The sequence below is a fragment of the Capra hircus genome, chromosome 5, assembly GCF_001704415.2.
Source record: "Capra hircus breed San Clemente chromosome 5, ASM170441v1, whole genome shotgun sequence".
NCBI classification, from domain to species: Eukaryota; Metazoa; Chordata; class Mammalia; order Artiodactyla; family Bovidae; genus Capra; species Capra hircus.
The window spans coordinates 50,216,714-50,243,566 of NC_030812.1; the positions used below are offsets into that span (position 1 = coordinate 50,216,714).

General features: G+C 43.9%; 1 protein-coding gene and 1 pseudogene across 2 annotated transcripts in view; one reads left to right on the top strand and one right to left on the bottom strand.

Moving 5' to 3' along the window:
• Positions 1-18,307, top strand: part of PPM1H (protein phosphatase, Mg2+/Mn2+ dependent 1H) — a 294,780-nt gene extending 276,473 nt beyond the window's left edge. The window contains exons 10-11 of one of the 2 annotated variants that reach the window (XR_001918064.1): positions 13,651-14,265; positions 14,397-18,307. Coding sequence is in view for 1 of the 2 variants with exons in the window: in XM_018047995.1 (XP_017903484.1) it covers positions 13,651-13,798 (148 nt within the window). In the remaining variant the exon portion in view is untranslated. Of the gene's footprint in view, positions 1-13,650 lie in introns of both variants that reach the window. The other variant, XM_018047995.1, reaches the window with a different exon arrangement.
• LOC106502107 lies at positions 21,104-23,382 on the bottom strand (annotated as a pseudogene).

Below are 26,853 nucleotides of genomic sequence, written 5' to 3' on the forward strand. Positions count from 1 at the left end.
AGACACAGAAAGCACAAACAAGGTAAGATTGATATCCTTGACTACATTAAAATCACCAACTTTTGTTCTTCAAAAGGCAACGTAAAAGGAATAAAATGACAAGGCAGGAACTGGGAGAAGATCCTTGCAGCTTATATAACCAAAGAGAGATTCATACCCATAAAATGTAATGAACTCTCACAGATCAAGAAGGACAACACAAATAACCCAATAAAAATGAGCAAGAACTAGTCATCACACAGAAGAAAATTAATGGCCAATAAATATATGAAAAACACTTCAACAGAGGAGTAGAAATGATTAAAAACATGGAGGACAAAGGCAGATGGATTTGTGAATTTGTACATAGACTCTGAAGACAGCTGGGCGTGTGCGTATCCTGTAAACCAGAAGCTCCACTCCTAAGTCTGTGCCCTGGAGCAGTGGTTCTTAAAGAGTAGTCTCTAGGCCACATGGCATCAGCAACATCTGAGAACCTGTTAGAAATACAAAATTTCAGGCTCAAACCCAGATCTATCAAATAAAACTCCAATGGTAGGACCCAGGTATCTGCGTTTTAACAAACAACCCAGGTGTTTGGCGTTTTTGTTTTTGTTTTTTTTTTTTCTGGTGCTAGTATAATTCAGTTCATACAAAAAGCTATCCATACAGTTGTTTTTTTTTGATAAAAATTGGAAGCAGCCTGCATGGCCAACCAGAGGATAGACAAAGAACAGAATAATTCACAGCCCCCAGATGTGAATGAACCAAAGCTGGGATCTTTAACAGGGAAGAATCTCAAAGACACAATGTTGAATTTAATAACCCAGTCATGTAAGAATTCACATATTATGATTCTATTTACATAAAGTAGAAAATGAATCACTTAGGGATGCAGATATTAAAATTACAAAGCGTTAAGACAAAATTCAGTTAATGGTTATGGAGATCCGTGCTTGAGGAGGAGTCCACAGAGAGCTTCTGAGACGTTTACTGAGAATGTTTTGTTTCTCTAGCTACGTGGCAGGTACATGACTGCTCGTGTTACTTGTAGACGCTTCATTTGCTATATACATTTGTTTGTATGCCAGCTGTGAGAGGTAGCATAGTCCAGTGGTTAATAGTGTGAATCTAGTCATTTAACCTGAGGTTAAATCCTGATTCTGCCCCTTCTAGACATTGTGACCTTGGGGAAGTTTCTTAACCTCTCCGTGTCTCAGATTCTTCATCTGTAAAGTGGGAGTTCCAGTAGTCCTAACCTTAAGCTTGCACACCTGCTAAGTTGCTTCAGTCGTGTCCAACTCTTTGCGACCCTATGGACTGTAGCCTGCCAGGCACCTCTGTCCATGGGATTCTCCAGGCAAGAATACTGGAGTGGGTTGCCAGTTCCTCCTCCAGGGGACCTTCCCGACCCAGGGATCAAACCCAAGTCTCTTAGATCTCCTGCACTGGCAAGCGGGTTCTTTACCACTAGCGCCAGAGGGGAGGCCCTGACCTAATGCCTGCATGAATATATAAAGTGAATTGCCTGGTATATAATAAGCACTACTGGGTATTTGTTGTTGTTATTCTTTATTTTTTGCTATTTTTATGTGTTTCATATATTTCACAACAACAACAAAAAACTCCTTCAGGAGTTAGAAAGCTAGACATTCTCTCTCTTTCTAAGAGTTGTTTGGTATAATTTTTCCCAGGTGGAAAGAAATTGATGGTACAGGAAGTAAGATTATTTTATTTGAATTTGAATACATTTTTTTTCCTGTTGAGCTTTTAGTTTTAATCTGTATCCTACTTGTTAGCAACATTCTCCTGTTGATTTTTCCCTACTGTAATTATTTTTGTGAAGCTTTGCAAAGCCATCTGATAGGTATGAGTCAAAAGGCACCCAGTATTTTTTAAAATCTCTCCAAGCTGGCTTGGTTTTGCTTACCAGCTCCTATCTCCATGGCAACAAATCTGCCCTCCAGGGAGTGGTACCTGTGGGCAGTGCTGTCACTGGGCAGGTGCATACCAGGTCAGAGCCAGTTCCTAGCTTCATGAGCTCTGTTACCTACAGAGCAGGGCTTACACAGATCTCTGTGGAACAAAAAGGCAGGAAAGAAAAAGCCTGTGAATTTGCCTTTCAGGGAAAATGGCAAACTAACACCTAAGAAAGAATTCTGTATCAGATAGAGGAATGGGTGAAAGAAAAAGTTATTAAATGGGCACAGTTTTATTGCTAAGAGATGGAATACCTGGCTGGAGATCAGAAAAATTCTGGTTGGTTTTTGAAATCTTAAAACCTTATGAGACCTTATGGGGGAGGGTATCTTCTTTGCCAAATAATTCCCATTCAGATTCATTTGATTGGAAAATATTGAAGACCTATTTTGTAAGCCATGGCCTGCTAGACACTGGGGAAGAATTTGTGAAGAAAACAGATCTCTTGGAGTTTAAAGTCTAGAGGTTACAAAAGCATAAGGCATGGATGGAGGAGTCTGGTGGGCTGCAGTCCATGGGGTCGCAAAGAGTTGGACACGACTGAGCTACTTCACTTTCACTTTTCACTTTCATACATTGGAGAAGGAAATGGCAACCCACTCCGGTGTTCTTGCCTGGAGAATCCCAGGGACGGGGGAGCCTGGTGGGCTTCCATCGATGGGGTCGCACAGAGTCAGACACGACTGAAGCGACTTAGCAGCAGCAGCAGCAGAGGGATGGCACAAGGGCCAGGCAAGAAAGCTTCCCACTAGGAGGGATGTCTGAACTTAAATGTGAGGCGTAACAGAGAATGTGCCAGGCAGTGCAGGCTGGGGTGACATTGGGGAGGGGGGACAGGGTGATTTTCAATGAACCCAACAGTCGGTATGACTGCCTGGGCTTAGTGTGGGGTAATCTCTGTGTGAGAGGTGGATGGTGCAGGTCATGTCAGACCTCAAGCACTCACGAGATAAATGAATGTGAAGATTACAGGGAGGAAGACAGACTGTGATAACGAAATGGAATCTGTGTAACTTGTTCATTCTAATCCATAATCAGAAAACATTCTGGTCAATCTGATGGTGAAAATATGACGTGTCGATTGCTGCCCTACCCCTCTCTGTGCTCCTTAGTAATTTAAGCCATATTGGGAAATCATACAATCTTAGTTTATTTCAAACTCACAACTTAGGCATTATGTAAAATGATGTTGATCTTTCCTGCATGTGATGTCCTTGCATGTAACTGTGAGCTTTGGAAGGAGGGAGTCATGTTCACGTGGAGGCTTAGGGTGTCTCATTGGGAGGCCCGTGGAGAGCTTAGTCCCAAAAGCCACAGTGGTGGGCTTCCTGATGGTGCCCTCCTGACTGGGACCTGTTCCATCTTTTCATGCCAAAGAGAAATAGGATTGGAAGCTGTCCTGGTGAGTTTTAGCCTAAGTCGTAATTTTTGTGATGAAGACAGACCTGCTATCATTGCCTTCTCGTGGCTCCAGGTGTTCCTCAGCCGGGAGGAGTCATTTCTCCCCAGATGTAGGCCAGGACCACAGATCTGCCCGTGTAATCATGTGAGTAGCTGGAATGGAGGGTGCCTGGGTCCACACCTGAGGAAGCTCACCAGGCCGGCCAGTCGTTTAACAGAAAGTGAGGACGGGAGATGCAGCCCCAGGGTGGGCCACCTGAGAGACGAAGGGCAGCAGAGCAACAGCCCAGCACAGTGCTGCTGCTTCTGACATTTTGAATGGCCTGTTTCACTTTGAGTTTTGCTGTGTTTGCCCAGTTTGTCTAGAAATTCAGCAGGTCAGAAGGAGGCAGGGCATTAGCCCTGTGACAGGAAGGGCTTTTAGGTTTTGCCATTTGATGATATAGCTTTTGTCTGTGTTATGTGTAGGATTTTTCTTTCTCTTCTCTTTGTGACAGCCATTCTTGACAAACTGCTAGCATTGTTTTCCTCTGATGACATCCTTTACAATAAAAAAATTTTAATAGCATCCCTCCTTCTAGGGTACATTGTGAGGGAAAAGGTAATTAAGAGAAAGATATGTTTGCAAAGTTCTAACCCTGGCAATATCTTCTCTGGCAGAGGTGGGGTAAAAATGAGCTTGTATGACCTTCCTGACCCCAGTGTTTCTTATTAAGTCCTTTGGCTGTTTTGAACTATCTCGACAAAGGAATCAGAAAATTAAAAGGAGGCTTTGTGAGCAAGCCAGAATATGAGTACAGTGGCTCTTTTCCTTTTTACTGGGTTATGCCCTGAAGTGAGGCAGCGCTGGCATTTCTGTGCATCATTTGTGGAGTCATGGAATGAGCTGTTGATAAGAAATACACCCAGTCTACATTCTCAGGTGGGGTGGTTGGAATTCATGGAGGCTGGGCTACACAACCTGTCACTGTCTATACTAATTCTGGTAAGATTCTCATGAGGCCTAAACATCCTGCAAACTTTGGAAACGGTGCTCTGAGAAAGGCCCAGAAGGGATTTTCTGAAGCAAAATATCCCTCTGTAAGGCTGGGGTATAGTGGTGGGTCTCCTGGAAAGAATATTCAAAATGGAGGCCAGTATGTAATCACGCAAAGAAGATGCTTAGTAATCTGCTAGAAAGGAATAAAAACTGTCAAAATTGCTAAAGGAGAAAGGTGTGGGCAAAGCTGAGTGGACTTAGGGCCAAAGCACAGTCAACCACACATGAAAATGTGGCATGGATTCACATTCCAAGTGCCCAGGTAAGACCTGGCAAGGATTTTGGTTGTGTTTTTTTGTTTTGCCCAGGGTCACAAAGAGTTGGACATGACTGAGTGACTTCACTTTTCATTTCCCCAAATTCTCTTTGTGGAAACTTCATCAAGGTGACTTGCATCTAATGACCCTCAGCCCTCTGCCGTGACATTCGAGCGGCTTATTAAGGGGTACTAAATCTGTAAATACCAACACACTGTAAATTCCATATAACATCTTCCTAATGAGAGAAGACGCCTTCTTGACAGTCACACCTCAAGTGTTCTTCATCTCCGTGCTCTCCTGAGCTCAGTAAACTGTGTGCCTGGATAAGGAAGAGATTAATCAGTGGGAAGTTAAGAGTGAAGCACCCACCATCACTGACACCAGGATGCTAGTGCAGGTCCTACACACCTTGATAATGTGAAACCTACTTTGGCAGAAGACAGAGGTCCTTCTGATGAAATCTTTCTGTGAGCTGGCTGAGCTTTTCCCAGTGCCATTTCGTTTGAAGACCTGTGCCTCAGGACTTGCCTAGTGGTAGAGAGGATAAGCATCTGCCTGCCAATGCAGGGGACGTGGGTTCGATCCCTGGTCCAGGAAGATTCCACATGCCGTGGAGCAACTAAGCTGGTGGTGCCACAACTCCGCAAAGAGAGAAGCCACCGCAATGAGAAGCCCACACCCCGCAGCTAGAGTAGCCCCGCTCGCTGCAGCTGGAGAAAGCCCACGTGCAGCAGTGGAGACCCAGTGCAGCCAAATATTAAAAATGTTTCAATAAAAGAAAAACTATGCCTCAAGTGTGAAAAGGAAGGTTTCCCCTTCATTCGCTCCATCCCTGGCCCCACCCTCATAGCAGTTACAGGTTTTAAGAACAAACTGGTGAGTGATCTCGAGTTGAAGACTAGAGACAATCTGCATTTTTGCTTCGTTCTCAATATTGAGCATATTCTGATCTGGGAACATGGATGTCAGCCCACCATTCTGCCCTTGACAGCCTCTGAACCGCCCACTGCCGGGCCCATCTCTCCTTCCTCAGTGCCACTGATGTTGTCAGTGATGCAGAACTGCGTGGACCCTTAGTTGGAACATCAGGTCATTTTAAAGGGCTTGCCAGAGACAGTGGAGAAGAAAATGGTCTGCTATGCCCCCTCCTACTGATACGTTGCTATGTGGAATTTGAACTAAAATAAACACACACCACCTTGAGAAAACCAGGAAGCCAGTGCCAGGGGCAGAGAAGTGGACGAGGCCTGGTGGGTGTTCTCACTCTCTGGCAAGGGTGGTGAGCTCTCCCCAGTCCATAGCCTCGGACCTGCTGACACACAAACCCACAGGGGACAAAGTGACAGTGTTCTGGGCCCAGCTGTCACTGTTCCCACATCTTAGGGTACTCTGCCTGAATGCAGTCCCCATGCACCGGGCAGGGGACAGAAGCAGAACCTTTGGGGGGTTCAGAGCCAGACAGGGGCACCTGTGACTTGGCTCTCAGCAGTAAGCCTGGGATGGGCCTCCTCCCAGGGCCAGTTGCCTGGTTCTAAGCACAACAAAGAGCCCCTCCAGGTCACCCCCCACCTACCCGGTCACCATAGATCCCTGCCGATGAATGTTCCCAAGCTTGGGAGGGCTTTTCCACCTCTTCAGTCTCAGGGGCCTGCTCAGCACACAGAGAGGCCTTCTCCTATTCCCATCCCACCCGGTTACAGCTGGGCCACAGTAGATGGGAGGCTGCCTTTTATATGCAAATATTCAGAACCCATTAATCCCCTGGTTCCTGCCTCCTCCTTGTAAGACCCTATCTGTACCATCCAAATGGCAAAGAGAAGTTCCTCCCAAGAAGAACTGTTGGCTTTAAGGCAGGGTTACAGCTTGAGGCCTGACATAGACTTACTTTTGACACTCTGCTGCTGATTTAGATGTGGTCTTGTGGGAACAGACTCTGCAAAAGGTGCAAAACTTTTGGTGGGGAGAGAGGCATTTTGTGTCTAATGAGGAAAATGGTTCAGGAGGGATCTTGTTTATCTCCGCAGGACCTTTGAGGCCTGCGCTAGCATTATTCCAGATGCACAAGTCAAAAAGAGGGGCTCTGAGAAGCTAAGGAGTTTCTTCAGAGCCCTCCCTCTGCCCACCATGTGGGTGGTGCTGCACCCAGGCTAGGACCCCAGGCAGCCCAGCCTCCCACAAAGATGCCTTCATGTTCCCCACCCAAGAGGTGAGAGAACTAAGTGCCTGGAGATGGCAAGGTGGATGGAGGATTTACCAACCGGCTTCACTGCCTGCCCCACCCCAACCCCGCCCACTTTAGCATCAGTGGTTGTGAAAAGAGCCTCTGGCCTTCAGCGGTCCTTCAGCTTCTCTTCCTTCCTGGCTTTTCTTTCCTCCCCTGCTGTCCCCGCTCTGACCTGAGGAATCCTCTGCACCAGACCCTGTGCCGTGGCTAAGTCAGGGCCCCCTCCCCTCCCCAACACCCCCTCCCCAATGCCCCAGCAGCCATCTCTTTCAGCAGACCCCGTCCGATCAATACGGAAAGCGTCGGCCAGAGAAGAGAAATGCTCTCCAAGTACACAGCTTGTCTCCTTGGGAAACTCTTCGTTCAGAGGGCCGAGTGCTCCAGCTCCCCTCGCACTGCTTCCCCGGCGCGGTCTGACCTGAGTGAGACCCTAGGTCCTGGCCCTGCTGCCGCCCCACATCCAGCTCCGGGAATCACAGGCTCCTCCGTGGCCTCACCCCATCCTGGCTGAGGTGTTCTGGAATCCTCATCCCTTCTGCTGTCTTCAGCTGCTCTGTGTTCTCTGCAGCTCTCTCGTATATTGTGCTGATATTTCATTGTTTTGACTTCAGATTTTCTCCTGTGGCCCCCTTCACCCCTCACTCTGTGGTGTGTTTGTGCTCAGCCTCAGCAGCAGACTCAGGAGAGCCCTCCTGTCTTACTGCCACGTGACACATTCTCTCCCTTTGTTACCAAACCAGGCAGCCCCTGTCAGGTAGAAACTGTAGGAGAATGAAATGGGAGAGAGGAGACACAGCCCGTTCCCTCCAGAGAAAATGTTTCTTCTTCTCCCTGAGCACCAGTCTTGAGATAAAGCAACCTTACACGTGATTTCATGCCTGGGGCAAGATGGTGCTTGAAGGATGATGGTGAGCTCTGAAGTGTCCCCCAGCCTGGCTGAGATTGGAGCTGGGGCACAAAACCCTTTCCTAACAGCTCAGTGCCTGGAGTTGTGTTTAGTTGATCAGCTTATAAGGAAAGATCTCCACAGGTGGCTTCATTTTTACCTAAACACCGTTTGTGACTTTATTTCAGTACTGCGTCTCCTGTACATGAAGGAACCCCATTCTAGAGGTTAGCTGCAGTCTCCAGTTACTGCCAATGGCATCTGATCAGGGTACCCTTCAATAGTCCTCGCAGACGGCTCTTTTACAGGGGAGATGTTGCATTCACTAGGGAAGCCTGGCAAAGATAAGTCGGGTGGAGGACGCTGGGCTCTTGGCTACAGTGTTAGAAGAAATGGTCTAAGGGGTTCTCCCTAAGCTTCCTGCTCAAGTGGAAACAGCCTTCCCGCAGCACATGGATGATGGCAAGGACCTGATGAAACTGAGGTTCCGTGAGGAGGCGCTGTGTAGGCCTACCACATGGAGAAAGAGTGAAGTTAAGTCTCACACCTCTCCTGGAGCCTGGGGATCCTAAGCCAGAAAATTCACCTAAAGTGTGTTCTAGAACTAAAATGAGTTCTAGAACTGGAGGAACCCATAGTGTGCCCCAGTAAAGGCACATTTTAAAATCACTGTTGATACCCTAGGGCACACAGTAAACAACCCTACTGAAGAGAAGCCTCTATCTTACCTTTAAACCTAGCATGAGAAAGGATAACAGAGCCTTCCCTCTATCCTCACCCGCCCCAAAGAAAACCTAATAGGGCAGGTTGAGAGAAACTTTAAACATTAACAAATAGAACCATAAGGTAAAGAAGAGGTGGATTTGTAAAAGAACCAAATGGAAATTTGCAATGGTGAAAAATAGGTAATTGAAATAAAGGAACTCACTGAGTAGACTGAATAGTAAACTGCTAAAGTATGAATTAGTGAATTTAAAGATATTACCGAGCTTACTGGTGGTTCAGTTGGTGATGCAAATTTCTGTATGTATAAATGAATGATGGCAAAAATAAATTTAAAATAGCAGTTTTTATAATGCTGCTGCTGCTGCTAAGTCACTTCAGTCGTGTCCAACTCTCGGAGACCCCATAGATGGCAGCCCACCAGGCTCCCCCATCCCTGGGATTCTCCAGGCAAGAACACTGGAGAAGGTTGCCATTGCCTTCTCCAATACATGAAAGTGAAAAGTGAAAGTCAAGTTGCTCAGTCGTGTCCGACTCTTCGCCACCCCATGGACTGCACCTACCAGGCTCCTCTGCCCATGGGATTTTCCAGGCAAGAGTATAAGTAGGCTTAATTTGGGGAGAAGGCAATGGCAACCCACTCCAGTACTCTTGCCTGGAAAATCCCATGGACAAAGGGGTCTGGTAGGCTGCAGTCCATGGGATCTCTAAGAGTCTGACATGACTGAGCGACTTCACTTTCACTTTTCACTTTCACGCGCTGGAGAAGGAAATGGCAAGCCACTCCAATGTTCTTGCTTGGAGAACCCCAGGGCCGGGGGAACCTGGTAGGCTGCTGTCTACGGGGTCACACAGAGTCGGACACAACTGAAGCAACTTAGCAGCAGCAGCAGGCTTAATTTGATCTTAGTAAAGGTAAGGTTTTAATTAGCTTTCTACCAATGATGAAATACAACTAAAATACTACAAAATTTAGAAGTCCTACAGTGCCTTGTGGATTTTCTCATCGACAAGAATCAGGGTAGGAAGGTAGCATAGAAAATGACTATGATTTCTTGCCTAAGAGACTGGGGACAGCAGTATAGCTGAGGATGACAGATGGGGAAGTGCTGCCTTGGCAGAGAAACTAAGGTAACATTTATTGACTCCTGAAGAGTCTCTTCCGGGATCTACCAAGAAATGTGAGGGCTGTGCCACGTGTCATGGAAGCCCAGACACAACAGGAGAACTTGGGAGTGTGCAGTGGTGCAGGAGCCCCCCGCCGGCCTACCCTCACCCCTACCCCAGGAAACTTGGGAGTGTGCAGTGGTGCAGGAGCCCCCCGCCGGCCTACCCTCACCCCTACCCCAGGAAACTTGGGAGTATGCAGTGGTGTAGGAGCCCCCCGCCGGCCTACCCTCACCCCTACCCCAGAAAAAGAGGAGAATTCAAGAAGAAAGGCATGCGGTGTGAAGGATAAAGAAAATGGTCACAAGTGTAGTATCTGTGCCGAAGAAGGGTCAACTGGAATGAGTTTGGAGAATTTTAGGTCAGATTGTGAGGAGGTACTAGACATACTGGCAAGAGATTAAGGAAGAAAAGGGGAAGAAATTGAGGAAGCAAAAATGGATTTCTCTACCAAGATTTCACCTAAGGGAGGACAGAATGAATGATAAAGAGAAATGCAGGCTCAAAGGAAGTTTTCTTAGCATGGGCAGTAAGCAGCTTTGAGAATAAAACTTTAACCTTCTAGAGTCTTTAATAAATAAAGTCTCTAATAAAACTTTAATTTTGTAGAACCCCTTACCCAGGGTTCCTGGGTAACCATCTTTTCTAGGTGACCTAATGCTGCTTTTTAAAATACCAAAAACTAATTTTGACCCTTTTTTCAATACCCCAAATCTCCAGCAATAGCAATATCAGGATAGCCTCTTGCCTTTAACTACAGATGGTACTCTTACGTGACTTAAATGAAACAAAGTAGGCACTTTTTTGATTTTAGCTTTTTATTGAAGTGTAGATAATTTACAATATTGCATTAGTTTTAGTTTTAAGTGTACAGCAAAGTGATTCAGTTATACATATATCTACTTTCTTAGATTCTTTTATATATACATACGTAAATTTTAAATACATATATATTTTTTCAGACTCTATTCCATTGTAGGTTATTCTAAGATATTGAATATATATAGTCCCTTGTTTATCTATTTTATACAAAGTAGTGTGTATCTGTTAATCTGATACTTCTAATTTATCCCCTCACCTCTTTTCCCTTTAGTAAGTTTGTTTTCTATGTCTGTTTCTGTTTTATAAATAGATTCATTTATATTATATTTTTAGATTCTACATATAAGTCATTTAATTTTTTTTTCTCTGACTTCACTTAGAATGATATCCCCTAGGTTCATCCATGTTGCCACAATGGCAATATTTTATTCTTTGCTATGGTAGTCTATTGTATATATCAATATATATACACATCTTCTTTATCCATGCATCTGTTGATGGGCACTTGGGTTATTTCCATGTCTGGGCTATTGTAAGTAGTGCTGCTATGATCACTGGGATGCATGTATCTTTTCAAACTAGAGTTTTCATCTCTGTGTATATGCCCGGGAGTGGGATTGCTGGATCATATGGTAGGCCTTTTTTTTTTTTTTTTTTTTTTTGAGGAACTGTTCTCCATAGTGGCTATACCAGTTTGCTTTCCCACAAGCACAATGTAGGCAGATTCCCCTTTTTCCACACCCTCTCCAGCATTTATTATTTGTAGACTTTTTGATGGTGGCCAGCTTTCTAAACTTGAAATGCTAAGGTCTAGACCCTGGGCAATCACCAGGATAATAAACATCACCTGATGTTGCTGGTAGCCTTTCCCTGTGAGGTTGTATTCAGACATACAATTTAATATAAAACCAAGAATAACCTGGGGTGAGCATCTGAGCGCGCCTATGAACACAGTATTTAAGTGGCAGTATGTGGATAGGGGGACATTTATTAGGCTCTTTAGCCAAAGGCCTTGTTGGAGTCCTTTCTGTTTACTTTCTGATCTCAGTAGCAAGAGGACCCTCAGAGAGGGCCTCCTGGTGGCATCTGCCCTCAGGCATAACTTAAGAGCCTTCTACCTCAAAACTAATCATTCTAACAATATGAGTACAAGAGGGCATATCTCCCACTCACCTACCACCCATTCTCTAGGAGGAAAGTCATTTATTTTGTATTAATATTTTTAAAAAAAATAGTCTCTCTCTGCCACCTGTAGTATGTGCCACACTTCTCTCCACTACCTGGGTTGGGCAAACTTGAGTCTCAAAGATCCTACAGCCTGGAATCTTAACTATCCTGAGATCGTCTGCTACAAACTTTGTTCTTAAGTAATGTAATGGCAGGGCTAGACTCTGGTCTCTTCTAACATGAGTCAGGCTGATCCGTAAGGGCTCTTAACAGAAGAAATACAGGAGGCTTCTGGTGTTCTGAATTCTACAGCTCACAGTTCTCAAGGCCAGGCTGAGTGGCATTCCAGCAGGGAAAGGCCATAGTGACATTCGGGTGGCCTGCTATTCAAGGTCTGCGGGCTGGCTTCCAAGAGGCCTTCCTTACAGAGTGACACTTATTATCTTGGTGATGTACCAGAGTCTGGCTTTGTTTCCCAAGTTCAGAAACTGGTTTAATCAACATACAAAGAACAGATTCATTATCAGGGTTGGGCTCACTTTAACCAAGCTCTCATGACTGACCTGCAAACTTCAGAAATGCCAGTTGATGTTTAAATGGAGAAACAGGACTGGTGTTCTTCAAGCACCAATGTCAGGCTCATTCTTTTTCTGGCAGCATGCCTACACGGGGAGGCAGATCGTAGTTAGAAGGTTATACAGTGAACATTAAATCAGAATAAAGGTAAACTCTGTGCTGTATGGCAGAGGCTCTTTGGGCACATCCTCACTAAACGTGGCCCTACCAGTGGAACTAAATTTCTTTGCAGTCTGTTGGCTAAGACTCTCTACCTCAGTCGGTATTTGGACAGACACCTGCCAATGTTTTCTTCTCTTTGTTTTAGGCCTCAAGGCTCATCCAGGATACATACACCCAAATCACCCTCCCACATCAGTCTTTCTCTAGATTTTAATACTTTTCATCCATTTATCATAGGCATTCTTCTTCTGTATGTTTATGGTTAAATCTCAGTGAGCAGTCTTATTTTCACACCCTTGGGGACCCCTCACTGTACTTACAATGGTGGCCAGAAGAGCATGGCATACTGATGGAGGCGGATGAGACAGATGGCCCACACCAAGGCTTCTCTGCCTGGCGCCAGCAAAACCGTCCCACCTTTGCTAGGGTCCTTCTTACTCGTGCTAGAGTATTTTTCTTTAAATCAACTCACTTTTTAAAAACAAATTAAAAAGGAAATTTGCCCTACCAGAAATGGAAAATGACCATCCTTTGGCCTAAAAGCAATGTGGCTCTAAAAATAAAACATTGGAAACAAAACCTGTTTTTCCCATGTACTTCTTTAGCTGGAGACTGCCATAGAAAGCTCTGAGCCTGAGCAGATGTGTGTTAAAGGTACACCAGCACTAAACCGGGACTCTCTCACTGACATCAAAATTCTCAAAAGAGAACTGAGCCACAGAACAGTTTAGGTTATTTATTGTAAGTCCGGCTACCACCTTAAATAGTAACCTCACATGAGGCACCCCGCATTTGGGGAAAAGATGGCCTTGGCTTTTGGCTGCTTTGTTGTTCTTCAGTCACTAAGTCATGTCCAACTCTTTTGTGACCCCATGGCCTGTAGCTCATCAGTCCATAGGATCTCCCAGGCAAGAATACTGGAGTGGGTTGCCATTTCCTTATCCAAAGAATCTTCCTGGCCTGGGGATCAAACCCACGTCTCCTGCATTGCAGGTGGATTCTTTTCCAGCATGTTTGCTAAGTCACTTCAGTCATGTCTGACTCTTTGCAATCCTATGGACTGTAGTCCAGTAGGCTTCTCTGTCCATGGGATTCTGTAGACAAGAATACTGGGATGGACTGCCACGCCTTCCTCCAGGGGATCTTCCTGACCCAGGGAGACTGTCTACACAGCCTGTAGTAATGCCTCCTTCCCGGCCTCTCCCGAATGCCAGTTCTGCCTGATATCACACTGACCATGTCATCCGTGCTTCTCCCTGCACAGGTACACGCTGGCAGCTCAGGACCTGGTGATGCGTGCCCGCGGTGTCCTGAAGGATAGAGGATGGCGGATATCCAATGACCGACTGGGCTCAGGAGACGACATTTCTGTATACGTCATTCCTTTAATACACGGAAACAAACTGTCATGAAAACAGCCCAGGGTTTTGGAAGGACAGGAGGGTTGAAAGCTGGGATGCCTCTGGGCAGGGATGGGCTGGGGAGTGCCCCAGCACAGTTCCAAGTGATGCCACCCCTTCCCAGCCCAGGTGGGGAGCTTGCTGCTGAAAGGCCTCTGGCTGAGCTTCAGGAGGACCCTTGGGTTTCAGTTTCCTCTTTAGAAACAGGTCTGGATACACGAAAGAGCAAAACATAAAGGCTGCTACTGAGTGTTGTGTTTCTTTTTGGTTCCTTTCGTAGGCCTCCTAGGTGGCCAGGGCCAACTCGGGGGCACCTACGTCATATTTATTTTATCTGCAGTAGCTGGGGCAGCCACTTTCGGGTGGTCACTGGCAGAAGACTCTTCAGCCCACCCAGCTGCCAACCTCTCTACGGGTTAACAGTGCTGCATTGGAGTGCTGGGGATCACGCCTCAGAAGATGGACGCGCCCATCTTCTCGTAAGCCTGAGATGTCTTTCAGGGAACACTATCTGTGTGTCTGTGTCTCTTTATTCTTTTTTGGTAATGGTGGGGTGCGGCAGGGATGTTTTTCTGATAGTCCTTGAATCTTAATTGTTTCCCTTCCATAGAACAGACCTGGGACTTTCCAGGCCCCTGCTGAGGAATCTGTGTGTCCAAGTCTGGCTCGGACCGTCCCCACATCCTGTAGCCCACACCGCCCAGACAGCCATCTGGAGCTGTGCCCTGGCTGACAGAGTTCAATCTTTGTTATGTAACAGTTTGTTCCTGAGTTGGTTTTTCTCACCAAATCAATGTGCTTTCATGAAAATATGAGTATTTCTTTGGACCAGTGGTTCCTCTGTCGTCTTCATGGGTCCCCCGGTATGGTTTTCGGTTTCCCTCTGAGAGCCTGGGTGTTCGTTTCTGGATTGGTTGGCCCTCTCCCAACCCACTGTGCCATAAGGATGTACACGGAGCAGTGTTGAATCGAGTGGTGTAGGCGTTCCTTGTATCAATCAGTTCACCACACCTCATTGGAGGATCATTCCTCCACCTAGATCCAGGTTCTGAGGGTGGGGGCTGTCCCCAAGCCCACGTCAAATAATGTGTTAAGGATCAAGAGCAGCAGTCTTATTAGCTTCACCATCATATTTGGGCAAGACCCACTCAGAATGGCCATGTAATAAAAGTGCATTTGAATCGGGTTGACTGGTCCTTGTCAGGCTGTGTGCCCTGTTCCTTCTCCATGGAAGCGTGTCCCAGCCCCCCAGGTACTGAGACCTCTTCCCTCTCCCTCCGCCTGTAGGTGTCCCTCACAAGAGTAGTGCTGGACAGATCAGATCTCCCTGCTGCTTCTCTGCCAGGAGGACTTGCAAAACAGAGTTCTAGGAATCACTTCTATCTCTTAGGCAGATGGCTTCTCGGTATGGGTCCAGTCACCAAGTCTTCTTCCTGTAGACCACAGACCTCCTGTGGTAGCATCACCATCTTGGCTACTTTTTGTAGTAAAAACATGTTCCCCCCTACACCATTAAAGAAAAAAAGTCATTGCTGTGATTCCCCCAGAAGGCTAGAGAGGCAGTTCCACTTCCTGTGTGTTCGAATCCCTTCCCCAGAACAGGAAGATAGTTTCCCCAAAGGGAAAGATAACTTTCCTCTGGGATAATCACCTGCATTTACATTCCTAGAATGTAAATATTCTCTGAGGAATGGCCTGGAGCCTTCCTACTTAGAAACGTGTTCATGCCACAGTGTGGAAACAATGCCTGGTCTTGTGGGTGAAGTGTGGTGGGAATTTACCCACCAGGTGTTTGCCAAAACGTTGCCTGGGAAGAACTGGACCGACTGTTCCTTTGTCAGGAGTCATCTTCATCTCATGGCTTCCATCCTCCTTCAGTAAACCTTAGCCACCCCCAGGGACAGCTTTATGGGGAGAAGTCCGTGGTAGATAGCCTGCTGCTCTTGGGAAACGTGCAGGCATCCTGCAGCAGAGTGGTCCACTTTCTGTTGCTGCGCTGACTCTCAAAACCACGTACAAATTCGGAAACTTGAGAAAGTTCTCCATGGAGGACTCTGAGCCACCTTCTTTGGAAAGCTGTCCTCATGAGCTGTCACCTCTTCCCTGTGTTCCCACTGCCCTTCACTTATTCCCTGTGCTGCTGTTTTATTCAAGGCACTAGAGTCAGGAGTTTGGATGTGCATTATCGTATAGATGTCATAACAACGTTCCACTCCACTCTCCATTTTGTTTCCTGCCAAGGGCATGTCTGGCAAAAATCTCTGGAACCTCCTTGTTCAATTTATCCTAAAGTCTTGAGCGTTTAGTCCCACTAGATTTAGTTAGAAAGGTATCTAGCAATTCTCTTTATAAGCCCCCCTTGGATGGAAGGATCTTGGTAGCAAGCTGATGCCATGTGTCTGTTTGGGGTGGGAGGGAAACCACAAGAGATGAATCAGATGTGGGAAAAACATGATTTGTTAATGCCCGTGGCAGGTCTGCCCAGCATGGATGCTCTGTGAGTTGAGCTTCCTCCATTTCAGCCTTATTTTTCACCCAGGCTCTGGATCATCCCATCCCCAGGTACTAACTGTGTCTACAAATCATTTGGCCCTTGGAGCATTCCTGGAAAGGTCAAATGGCAACACCAAATTCTGCAGAACATATTTATACTTGGTTCTCTTATCTTGCCTGTCTTGTGTATCAGTCCTGTTTGCTTGCCCTGGTGGCCTCAGAGGAAGTCTTGCTTAATGAAAAGCTTTTGATTTCCTGGTTGTCTTTATGGCTGTCTGGCGGGTCGGTGGGGTGGCCACTTTCTTTCATGAAAGGCTGTCTCAGTTCTGAATCTCCGTGTTGGGCTGGCCTCTGCTCTTCTGAACATTTGGTGACACTCTTCCTTAAAGACCCCCAACTCACGCTCCATCCACACTGCTGTTTTGTCAGGCAACAGCAAAACTTGTATTCTCCCTACACCAAAATCAGAGCAGTGCAAGCAGCCTTAAGACTGGAGGGCATGTTCTCTTGTGGCTGTGCCGGCCTAAAGGCTCTTCTTAGTGAGGGAGCAGAGAAGCGAAAACTGGACGAGGCCAAGTAATCCTCTAATGGGACAAAGCCCCCAAAGTGGGGATTTATTATCTTCCACTGTTTACAGCTTTGTGGAATTGGGGGTATTTAATTTTTTTTAATCCCTAACAGTTTACCCCGTAACATGGGGCTGCATGAAATCAGCTGTGCTTTTTTTTTTTTTTTTTTTAATTCTTCTCAGTGTTCATTTACTCCTTGGAAAGAATCACAGCTGTCAGTAGATACTGGTAGACAGAGATGAGAGTCCCAGATCTAGAGTTGGCCTCAGATGTTGGCCACTCCGGCAGGGTTTTCAGTTTACCAAGAGCACTAATGTAGAAACTTGGGGGGAAAAAAAAAAACCACCTCCCACATCTTTACGACTCTGGTCTAACCTCCTCGCTCATCTGCCAATCAACTTTATTTCAAAGGTCAGTGGTTTTCTTTCCACCACCGTCTGAGGATCTTACCTTCCCTTAAATGACCCGGTAGCTCCAGTTTTCAGACTGAACATGTTAAGCTTTAATGAGATTCTATTTTCGGTGTTCATGCTACTGGGACACATGGAAAAAAGCAGTGAGAGTCACTGTCTATGCAAAAAACCCACCAGGCTGACTCTAGAAGGTAGCAGATCTAAGATGACAGTGAAACAGTATCTGGCCACCTGACAGAATTTGACATTAGGAATGTGGATTTTTGAGGACTTTGAATTGCAGAGACAGGTCGCAGCCTGCACTCCCTAGACCCCCCATCCCCCCCCCCCCAGCACACTTCGGTCCCATGTGGGTGATGTAGCTTATGTGTGTACACTGGGATTTTTCAAAGAACACTACATGAGCAGCCCCACTTGCCTCTTCTGTAAGCACCACGGTGGCCCTTTGTGATCTGAGTGCCAGACTAGGGAAGTGCTGCTCTTTCTAACCCACGATGTGATTTGTGTAAATAGCTTTAATTTTGCCTTGGCGTCTTAGATGAAGTTTTGTTTCTGTAGCGACCAGGTAGACAGAGACCAAATGAGGCTGTAAATGTGATGTTTTCTACTGTGATGTACTTGAAGGAGAATCTCGTGTCCTCCAATTTTCCATAGTATTTTGTGTTTGGGAAGTCCTGAGATTACTCTTTGATTCCTATTTTGCCTCCATTTTCTTTGTTTCTTCTGGAAACCCAGGGAGGCCCCCAGTGGAGATCATTTGTAAGGAATGTATCATGGTCTGGGTTTCCAAGAAAATACCCTACATACAGAGAAATTAAGAATCTGCCTGAAAATGGTTTTGGCACCATGTAACCTTTATGCTTTGTGATTGTGAAACCTTGACTTTTGTAACCCAAAAATGAAGCCTGTTTAGTAAAGGGGATCTATTTTGTGTGTTTTGAAACTTAGGTGCAATGTTCCCTGGAAAAAGCTAAAGAAATGTATATGCTCAATGCCGTTTTAAAATAAAATATTATATATATATATATGTATATAGGATACCTTTAGCAAAATTTTGTGTGTCACTTCTTTCAATTCACTAAGAAGTTTCTTCATATCAGGTAATGGAATGAGATGAGAGGGCCATGGCCTCATGGGGAATTGTCAACTGTGAATAGACTCTAAAGAAAATCAGATGGGAATGGATGCCAACACTGTAGGTCTTCACAGGAAATCAGTAGTCAAGACTATATATTTCACCAGTGCCTCTGAACTACCATGGACATTGCTCCCAAGAACTACTCCAAACAGGTAATTCTTTTTTTTTTTTTTTAATTGAGGTATAACTGACAAGCAACATTGTATTAGTTTCAGGTGTACAACTTGGTGATTTGATGTGTACATATTGTGAAATGAGCACATTAAGTATAGTGAATATCTATTACCATGCGGTGCTGTGCTTAGTCGCTCAGTCGTGTCCGACTCTGCAACCCATGGACTGTAGCCCACCAGGCTTGGGGATTCTCCAGGCAAGAATACTAGAGTGGCTTGTCATGCCCTCCTCCACGAGATCTTCCCAACCCAGGGATCGAACCCAAGTCTCCCACATTGTAGGTGGATTCTTTACCACCTGAGCCACCAGGGAAGCCCAAGAAGACTGGAGAGGGTAGCCTATCCCTTCTCCAGGGGATTTTTCCGACAGGAATCAAACCGGGGTCTCCTGCATTGCAGGCGGATTCTTTACCAACTGAGCTACCAGGGAAGCCCGTCTATTACTATATAGTATTACAAACTTTTTCCTTGTGATGAAAACTGTTAAGATTTACTCTCTCAGCAGCTTTCAAATATGCAATATAGTATTATTAGCAAATAATATGCAGTTACAGTATAGGCACCATGCTGTATATTATATACCCAGGGCTTATTTATTTTATAACTATACCTATTTCACCAACTCCCCACTCTGTGCCTTCTCCAACCATCCGTTCTCTGTATCCAGAAATTAGTTTTTTCTTAAATATTTTTTCAGAATGCACATATAAGTGAGATCCTACAGTATTTGTCTTTCTCTTATTTCATAAGATATAGCATAATGAATGTAATGCCCTGAAGGTCTACCCATGTTGTAACAAATGGCAAGATTTAGTTATTTTATGGCTGATTAACATTCCATTATATCTACCTATAAAAATACATACATACCACAATTTCTTTATCCATTCATTTTTTGATGGACATTCAGGTTGTTTCCTGCAGTAAGAAATGTGACAGTGAACGTGAGAGAACATTTAAGTCTTTAAACTAGTGTTCTCATTTATCCTGGAGAAATGCCCAGAAGTAAATTGATGGGTCACATGGTCACTGTTCACTCGCTCAGCCGCTTCCAGTTCTTTACAACCCCAGGGACTCCAGCATGCCAGGCTTCCCTGTCTTTCAGAGTGTGCTCAAACTCATGTCCATTCAGTCAACGATGCCAACCAACAATCTAATCCTCTTTTGCCTCCTTCTCCTCCTGCTCTCAATCTTTCCCAGCATCAGGGTCTTTTCCAAAGATTTGACGCTTTGTATTGGAGCCTCAACTTTAGCATCAGCCATTCCAATGAATATTCAGGGTTGATTGCCTTTAGGTTGGATCTCCTTGCAGTTCAAGGGACTCTGAAAAGTCGTCTCCAGCACCACAGTTCAAAAGCACCAAATTCTTCAGTGCTTCACCTTCTTTATGGTCCAACTCTCATACCCACCCATACATGACTACTGGAAAAACCATAGCTTTGACTACACAGACTTTTGTTGACAAGTAATGTCTCTGGTTTTTAATACTCTGTCTAGGTTTGTCATAGCTTTTCTTCGAAGGAACAAGCATCTTTTAATATGGCTGCAGTCACCGTCCACAGTGATTTAGAACTCAAAAAAGTAAAGTCTATCACTGTTTCCATTTTTTCCCCCATCTGTTTGCCATAAAGTGATGAGACTGGATGCCATGATCTTAGTTTTTTGAATGTTGAGTTTTAAGTCAGCTTTTTCACTCTCCTCTTTGACCTTCATCAAAAGGCTCTTTAGTTCCTCTTCACATTTTGCCATTAGGGTGGTGACATCTGCATATCTGAGGTTACTGATATTTCTCCCAGCAATCTTGATTCCAGCTTGTGATTCATCCAGCCTGGTATTTTGCATGATGTACTCTGCATAGAAGTTAAATAAGCAGGGTGACAATATACAGCCTTGATATACTCCTTTCCCAATTTTGAACCAGTCCATTGTTCCATGTTCAGTTCTAACTGTTGCTTCTTGACCTGCATACAGGTTTCTCAGGAGACAGGTAAGATGATCTGGTATTCCCATCTCTCTAAGAATTTTCCACAGTTTGTTGTGATCCACACAGTCAGAGGCTTTAGCCTAGTCAGTGAAGCAGATGTTTTTCTGGAATTCTCTTGCTTTTTCTGTGATCCAGCAGATGTTGGCAATTTGATCTTCTGATTCCTCTGCCTTTTCTAAATCCAGCTTGAAGTTCTTAGTTCATATACTGCTTAAGTCTAGCTTGAAAGATTTTGAGCATTACCTTGCTAGCATGTGAAATAAGCACAATTATGCAGCAGTTTGAACATCCTCTGGCATTTCCTTTCTTTGGGATTGGAATGAAAACTGACCTTTTCTAGTCCTGTGGCCACTGCTGAGTTTTCCAAATCTGTTGGCATATTGCACACAGCACTTTAATAGCATTGTCTTTCAGGATTTTTTTTTTTTAAACTAGGAACTTTTTTTTAATCAGTTACAAACTAAATTACAAATAATGTTAACAGCAAGAACACTCAAGGACAAAAGGTGGGAGAAGAGAAAAAAAATTCCTAAAAAGAAAAAAAAAATTTTAAATATATATTTGCATTACAAACCCCAAGGTGCACATGGCAACAAGTCCCCACCCATTCCCACTTAAAAAACAACTATAGCCTGAAATATAATCGTTCATCCTTCTTTTAAATAAATACTTTTTCCCCAATGTTCCCACTCAGTTACTGCCCTGAGTTTCAGAATTCTCAAAATGATGTCTCAACCTTAACTTTTACTCTTACGGGGTGGCCTTCAGAGGAAGATGGGACCTAGCACCTCAAGAATCTTGAAGAGAAAAATTCAAACATCTTTCACTTGCTTCCTAAGGTGAAGGTGAAGTGCAGTCCCTGTCTCAGAGCCTCCTAGACACATCTTGCCCATAGGAGGGAGAGGCAAGAAGCCTAGAAGCCATCATTTCTACTGCAGCCCCACCAGGACTGCAGAGACCGGGAGTCTTGAGTCTCCCAGATGTTAGGTGAGATGAAACACTAAAACTAGGATATAAACCAGTTGGATCTATTTTTTTTTAACCTAATTCTTTGAAACAGGCCCCTCCATCACGTTTTTGTTTTGCTTGGTTTTCAGAGGTTCCAAATTAGCCCCCACTGCTATAAGTTGGCCTTACACAGTGGCTCCGAAGGCTTGGGGTCTCTATCATCCCAGATACAGAAAATAATAATAGTGGGGCTTTCAGAGACTGGGATGGCAAACCTTATGTGGACGGAGGAGAAAGTCTTTTTATTTTGTTTTTTTTTTAAAAAACAGCCCTCTTAGGCAATGACTAAGAGGAGGCAGAGAGGATAGTGGAGGCTGACTTAAGTGCATCTAATACTGAAGCATCCTTTCAATTCCACCTATTTCTTCCCTCCACCCCATCATTCCAGAGTGGACCAGCTAAGAGGAGCAGGTGAGTGCTAAGGCAACCAGACAAGATCAGTGAGCTAAGAGCCTGGGCTGAGCCAGATCACACTTGCACTGGAGGAGAGGGTGATACTGGGGGTAGGGGCTTGAGAAGGCAATCAGAGTCGAAGGTGAGGTACTGGCTTGGTCACATCCTGGAAGAAAGGGTGAGCCAGAGCTGCCTTGGCTGAAAGCCGCTTGTTAGGCTCGTAGTGCAGCATTTGCGATAACAAGCTCCATCCATCTTCATCTGGGGTGGCACCACTTTGCTAAAATCTTGCCTGGCCCTCTTGGGGAAACTTGGCTTATAATCCAGCATAGAAGTAACTCCTGGCCAAACCACCTCATCTGGGGTCTCCAGGGAAGAAAGATCCGGAAGAGTTAGTGAATCTCAGAGTCTCCAGGGAATAGGGCTTGGCGAGTCACCATCTCAGCAAAGATGCAACCAAGGCTCCAGATGTCCACAGCTGTGGAGTAGTATTTGCAGCCCAGAAGGATTTCCAGTGCTCAGTACCACAGAGTCACTACCTCGTTGGTGTAAGTGCGAATAGGGACCCCAAAAGCTCTGGCTAGTCCAAAGTCTGCTAGCTTGATGGACCCATCTGAGTTGATAAGCAGATTCTGAGGTTTGAGGTCTTGGAGCAGGACCCGATGAGAGTGGCAGAAAGCTAGGCCCTGGAGCAGCTGAAGAAGTAGCTCTTTATGAGGGGAAGAGGAATGCCAGTGAGCACAGAGGCATCCATGAATTTCTTGAGATCCTGGTGCAGAAACTCAAAAACCAGGTAGAGCTTGTTTTCTGTGTGAATGACATCCAGCAGTTTGACAATATTAGGGTGATTAAGCTTCTTAAGCCGAGAGATCTCCCATATGGCAGTACTGGGTACACACACCCTCTGTCTCAGTGTCCAGGCGGATTCTTTTAAGCGCCACCACTTCTCCCATCAACTTGTTTTTGGCTTTGTACACCACTCCATACGTGCCCTCTCTGATATTTTTCCACTTTCTGGAAGTTCTCATGAAGCCTAGCAAGTCGGGTCAGCCTGGCCCTGGAGCGGGGGCCTGGAAACCCTGCAGAAAAGGGCACCCAGCTCTTGGGGGCCGAGGAGGGAAACAGGGCCCAGCAACGCTATGGGAGGTAGGGATGGATCACAGTGTATCTCTCGCTCCTGTCAATTTATCCAACTTGAAACAATATTGCGACCTCTGCCCCTCCTCCCCCAACCCAGTTCCCTCCTTTAAGGATTTTAATGGTAGTTCTATTTAATTTTCTGAGGAACTTCCATATTGTTTGCCATAGTGGCACCATCAATATACATTCCCAACAACTTTTTTCTCCATATCCTTGCCAACACTTATTAAGGTCTTTTTGATAATAGCCTTTCTGAGAGGTGTGAGTGGATATCTCATGGTTTTGATTGGCATTTCCCTGATGATTAGTGATGCTGAACCTCTTGGCATGTGTCTGTTGGCCATCTGTATGTAGTCATCTTCAGAAAAATGTATATTCAGATTTTCTGTCCATTTTTTTAAACTGATTTTAAGCTGTATGAGTTCTTTATATATTTTGAATATTAACCATTTATCAGATAAGTGCCTACAATGTGCGAATATTTTCTCCCATTCAGCACTTTTTCATTTTGTTGACGGTCTCCTTTGCTGTGTAGAAGCATTTTAGTTCGATGTATGATCACTCTTGTTTGTTTTTCCCCAGGTGCCAAATCCAAAAAACGTTTGTCATGGCCAATGTCAAGGAACTTACCACCTGTGTTTTCTTCTAGGAGCCTTGTGGTTTCAGGTCTTACATTCAAGTCTTTGTTTATGGTGTAAGTAATCACTTGGTTTCATTCTTTGGCATATGGTTGTCCAGTTTTCAGTATATCATTTGTTGAAGAGAGTGTCCTTTCCCCAATGTGTATTCTTGGCTTCTCTGTTATGTAACTGACCCTATATGCATGAGTTTATTTCTGAGCTCTCTATGCTGTTCCACTGGGCTGTGTATCCGTTATCAAGCAATGTTATAGTTGTATCAGGGAACATGATGCTTATAGCCTTGTTCTTCTTTCTCAATATTGCTTTGCCTATGTAGGGTTTTTGTGGTTCCATATAAATTTTAGGACTGTTTGTCCTATTTCTGTGCAAAATGCCATTGGAATTTTAACAGAGATTGCATTCAATCTGTAGGTGCTTTAGGTAGTATATTTTAACAATATTAATTCTTCTGGTCTATCAGCACAGTGTATCTTTCCATTTATTTGTGTCTTAACTTTCTTTCATCAATGTCTTATAGTTTTCAGTGTACAGGTGTTTCACCTGCCTGGTTAAATTTATTCCTAGAAATTTTATTCTCTTTGTTGCAATTGTAAATGGGATTTTTCCTTTAATTTCTCTTTCTGATAATTTGTTATTAGTGTATAGAAATGGAACATATTTCAGTTTACTAATTTTGTATCTTGCAACTTAGTGGATTTATTTTTTAGGAAGTCTTTAGGTTTTTTAACGTATACTGTCATGTCATTTGCAAATAGTGACAGTTTTACTTCTTTCTAATTTGGATGCCTTTTCTTTCTCTTGCCTTCTAATACTGTGTTTAATAAAAGTGACAAGAGTAAGCATGCTCATCTTGTTTCTAATCTTAAAGGAGAAGTTTTCAGCTTTTCATCTCTGAGTGTGGTGTTAGTTATGGACTTGTTATATATGGTCTCTACTGTGTTCAGGTGAATTCCCTTTATACTCATGTTGTTGAGTTTTCATCATAAATGAATGTTAGAAATTTGTCACATACTTTTTCTGTATCTATTGAGATGATAATATAATTTTTATCTTTCATTTTGTTACCGTGGTGTATCACCTTGTTTTGAAGATGTTAAACCATCTTTGCAGCCTTGGAATAAATCCCACTTAATCATGATGTATGGTCCTTTTAATATATGGTTGAATTTGGTTTACTAATATTTTGTTGAGGATTTCTGCATCTATGGTTACCAGGGATATTGGCCTTTAATTTTCTTTCCTTGTGATGTCCTAATCTGATTTTGGTATTGTATTAATTCATCTTTGAAAGTTGGTTAGAATTCACCAATGAAGCCACTTGATCCTTTTGTTTTTTGGAAGGTTTTACTGATTCAGTCTCCTTACTAACAATTGGTCTGTTCAGACTTCCTATTCCTCGTGACTCTGCCTTAGAATGTTGTATGTTTCCAGGAATGTAGCTGTTTGTTCTAGGTTGTTCAGGTTGTTGGCATGCAGTTGTTCACAGTAGTTTCATGAACCTGTGTATTTCTGTGGCATCTGTTGTGATGTCTCCTTTTAATTTCTTTCAGCCCTTTCTCTTTTCCTTTCAGTAAGTCTCACTGAAGATTTGCAATCAAAGACCATCTCCTGGCTTCACGGGTATCTGCTATTGTCTTCTTAGTCTCTATTTCATTTGTTTCTGCTCTGATCTTTGTTACTTCCTTCTTTTTACTAACCTTTGTTTGTTCTTTTTAATTCCTTGAGATATAGTTAGATTGTTTATTTGAGATTTTCTTGTTTCATGAAGTATACAGTTGTCACTACAACCTTTCTTCTTAGAACCGCTTTTGCTTCATCTCATAGGTTTTCATACATTTTATTTCCATTTTCACTTGTCTCAAGGTTTTTATGATTTCTCTGTTGACCTATTGCTTTGTTTGGTAGCTTAATTGCCACATATTTGTGAATTTTCTGATTTTATTCTTGTAATTGATTTCTACTTTCATAGCACCATGGTGAGAAAAAATGGCTGATATGATTTCAGTCTTCTTAAATTTGTTAATACTGTTTTCTGGCCTAAAACATGATCTATCCTGGAGAATGTTCCATGCACACTGGAAAAAAATGCATTTTGTGTTGCTGTTGGATGGAATGCTTTATTTCTGTTAAATCCATCTTGTCTAATTTGTCATTTAAGGGCATATGTTCGATTTTCTGCCTATGAGTGATTTCTATTGATGTAAGTGGGTTATTAAAACCCCCTACTATTATCGTACTGATGTCTGTTTCTCTCCTTAGGTATGTTAGTGTTTGCTTTGTACATTTAGGTGCTCCTCTATTATGTGCATAAACATTTACAAATGTTATATATCTCCTTGTTGAATTGACCCTTTTATCCAAAGAAGTATTCTTGAGAGGGCTAGTGACTAATATCCTTGCTGAAGACAAGTAAGACTCAAGATTCCCCTCTGCCATTTAAGCATTTTAAGTAATTACAAACTGTTAGTAAAATGTAACATACTTTAGAGAAAAGTTACCCTAACAGGTGGGATAAAACATCAAAAAATGCTAACAGCTTAGTTCTAGAGTCCAGTAAGTTAAGTAACTTAGAGAATACTGACACAAAGTTAAAAATAATCAGAGTACTGATCCATAAAAGAGAGCTGAAAAGCAGACTATAGATCATCTAAAGCCTAGTTCAGAAGAGCTGACTAGATAAGAAATACTTATATTAAAAATGATTCAATTATAACATCCACCCAGCTCTTCTCACCTTTACTTTTACCCTAATGCTTATCACACCTCCTCCCCTCAACAGTAGAAACCCATGAAAAGAGTCCATCTTTGGATTAGATACCTTTAGATTTTTCTCCATGGAAGATGGAGGAGTCTTAGCATTCTCTCACGAGTAGTGCTTAGCATATCAGTTTACCTCTTGAAAGCTGCAGCAGATTGTCTTCAAAGCTGGCTGCCAACTATGCCTTCTATGTCAGTGTGCAAATGTTCATTTTCTCATCAAAATGCAGTGTTTGTATACCCATCCATTGAACTGGTCTGGCCTGTGACTTGCGTTGATTAATAGAATGCAGAAATGACATTCTGAGAATTCCAACCCTATGTCTCTAGAGGTCTGTAGCACCTGCTTTCACTCTTG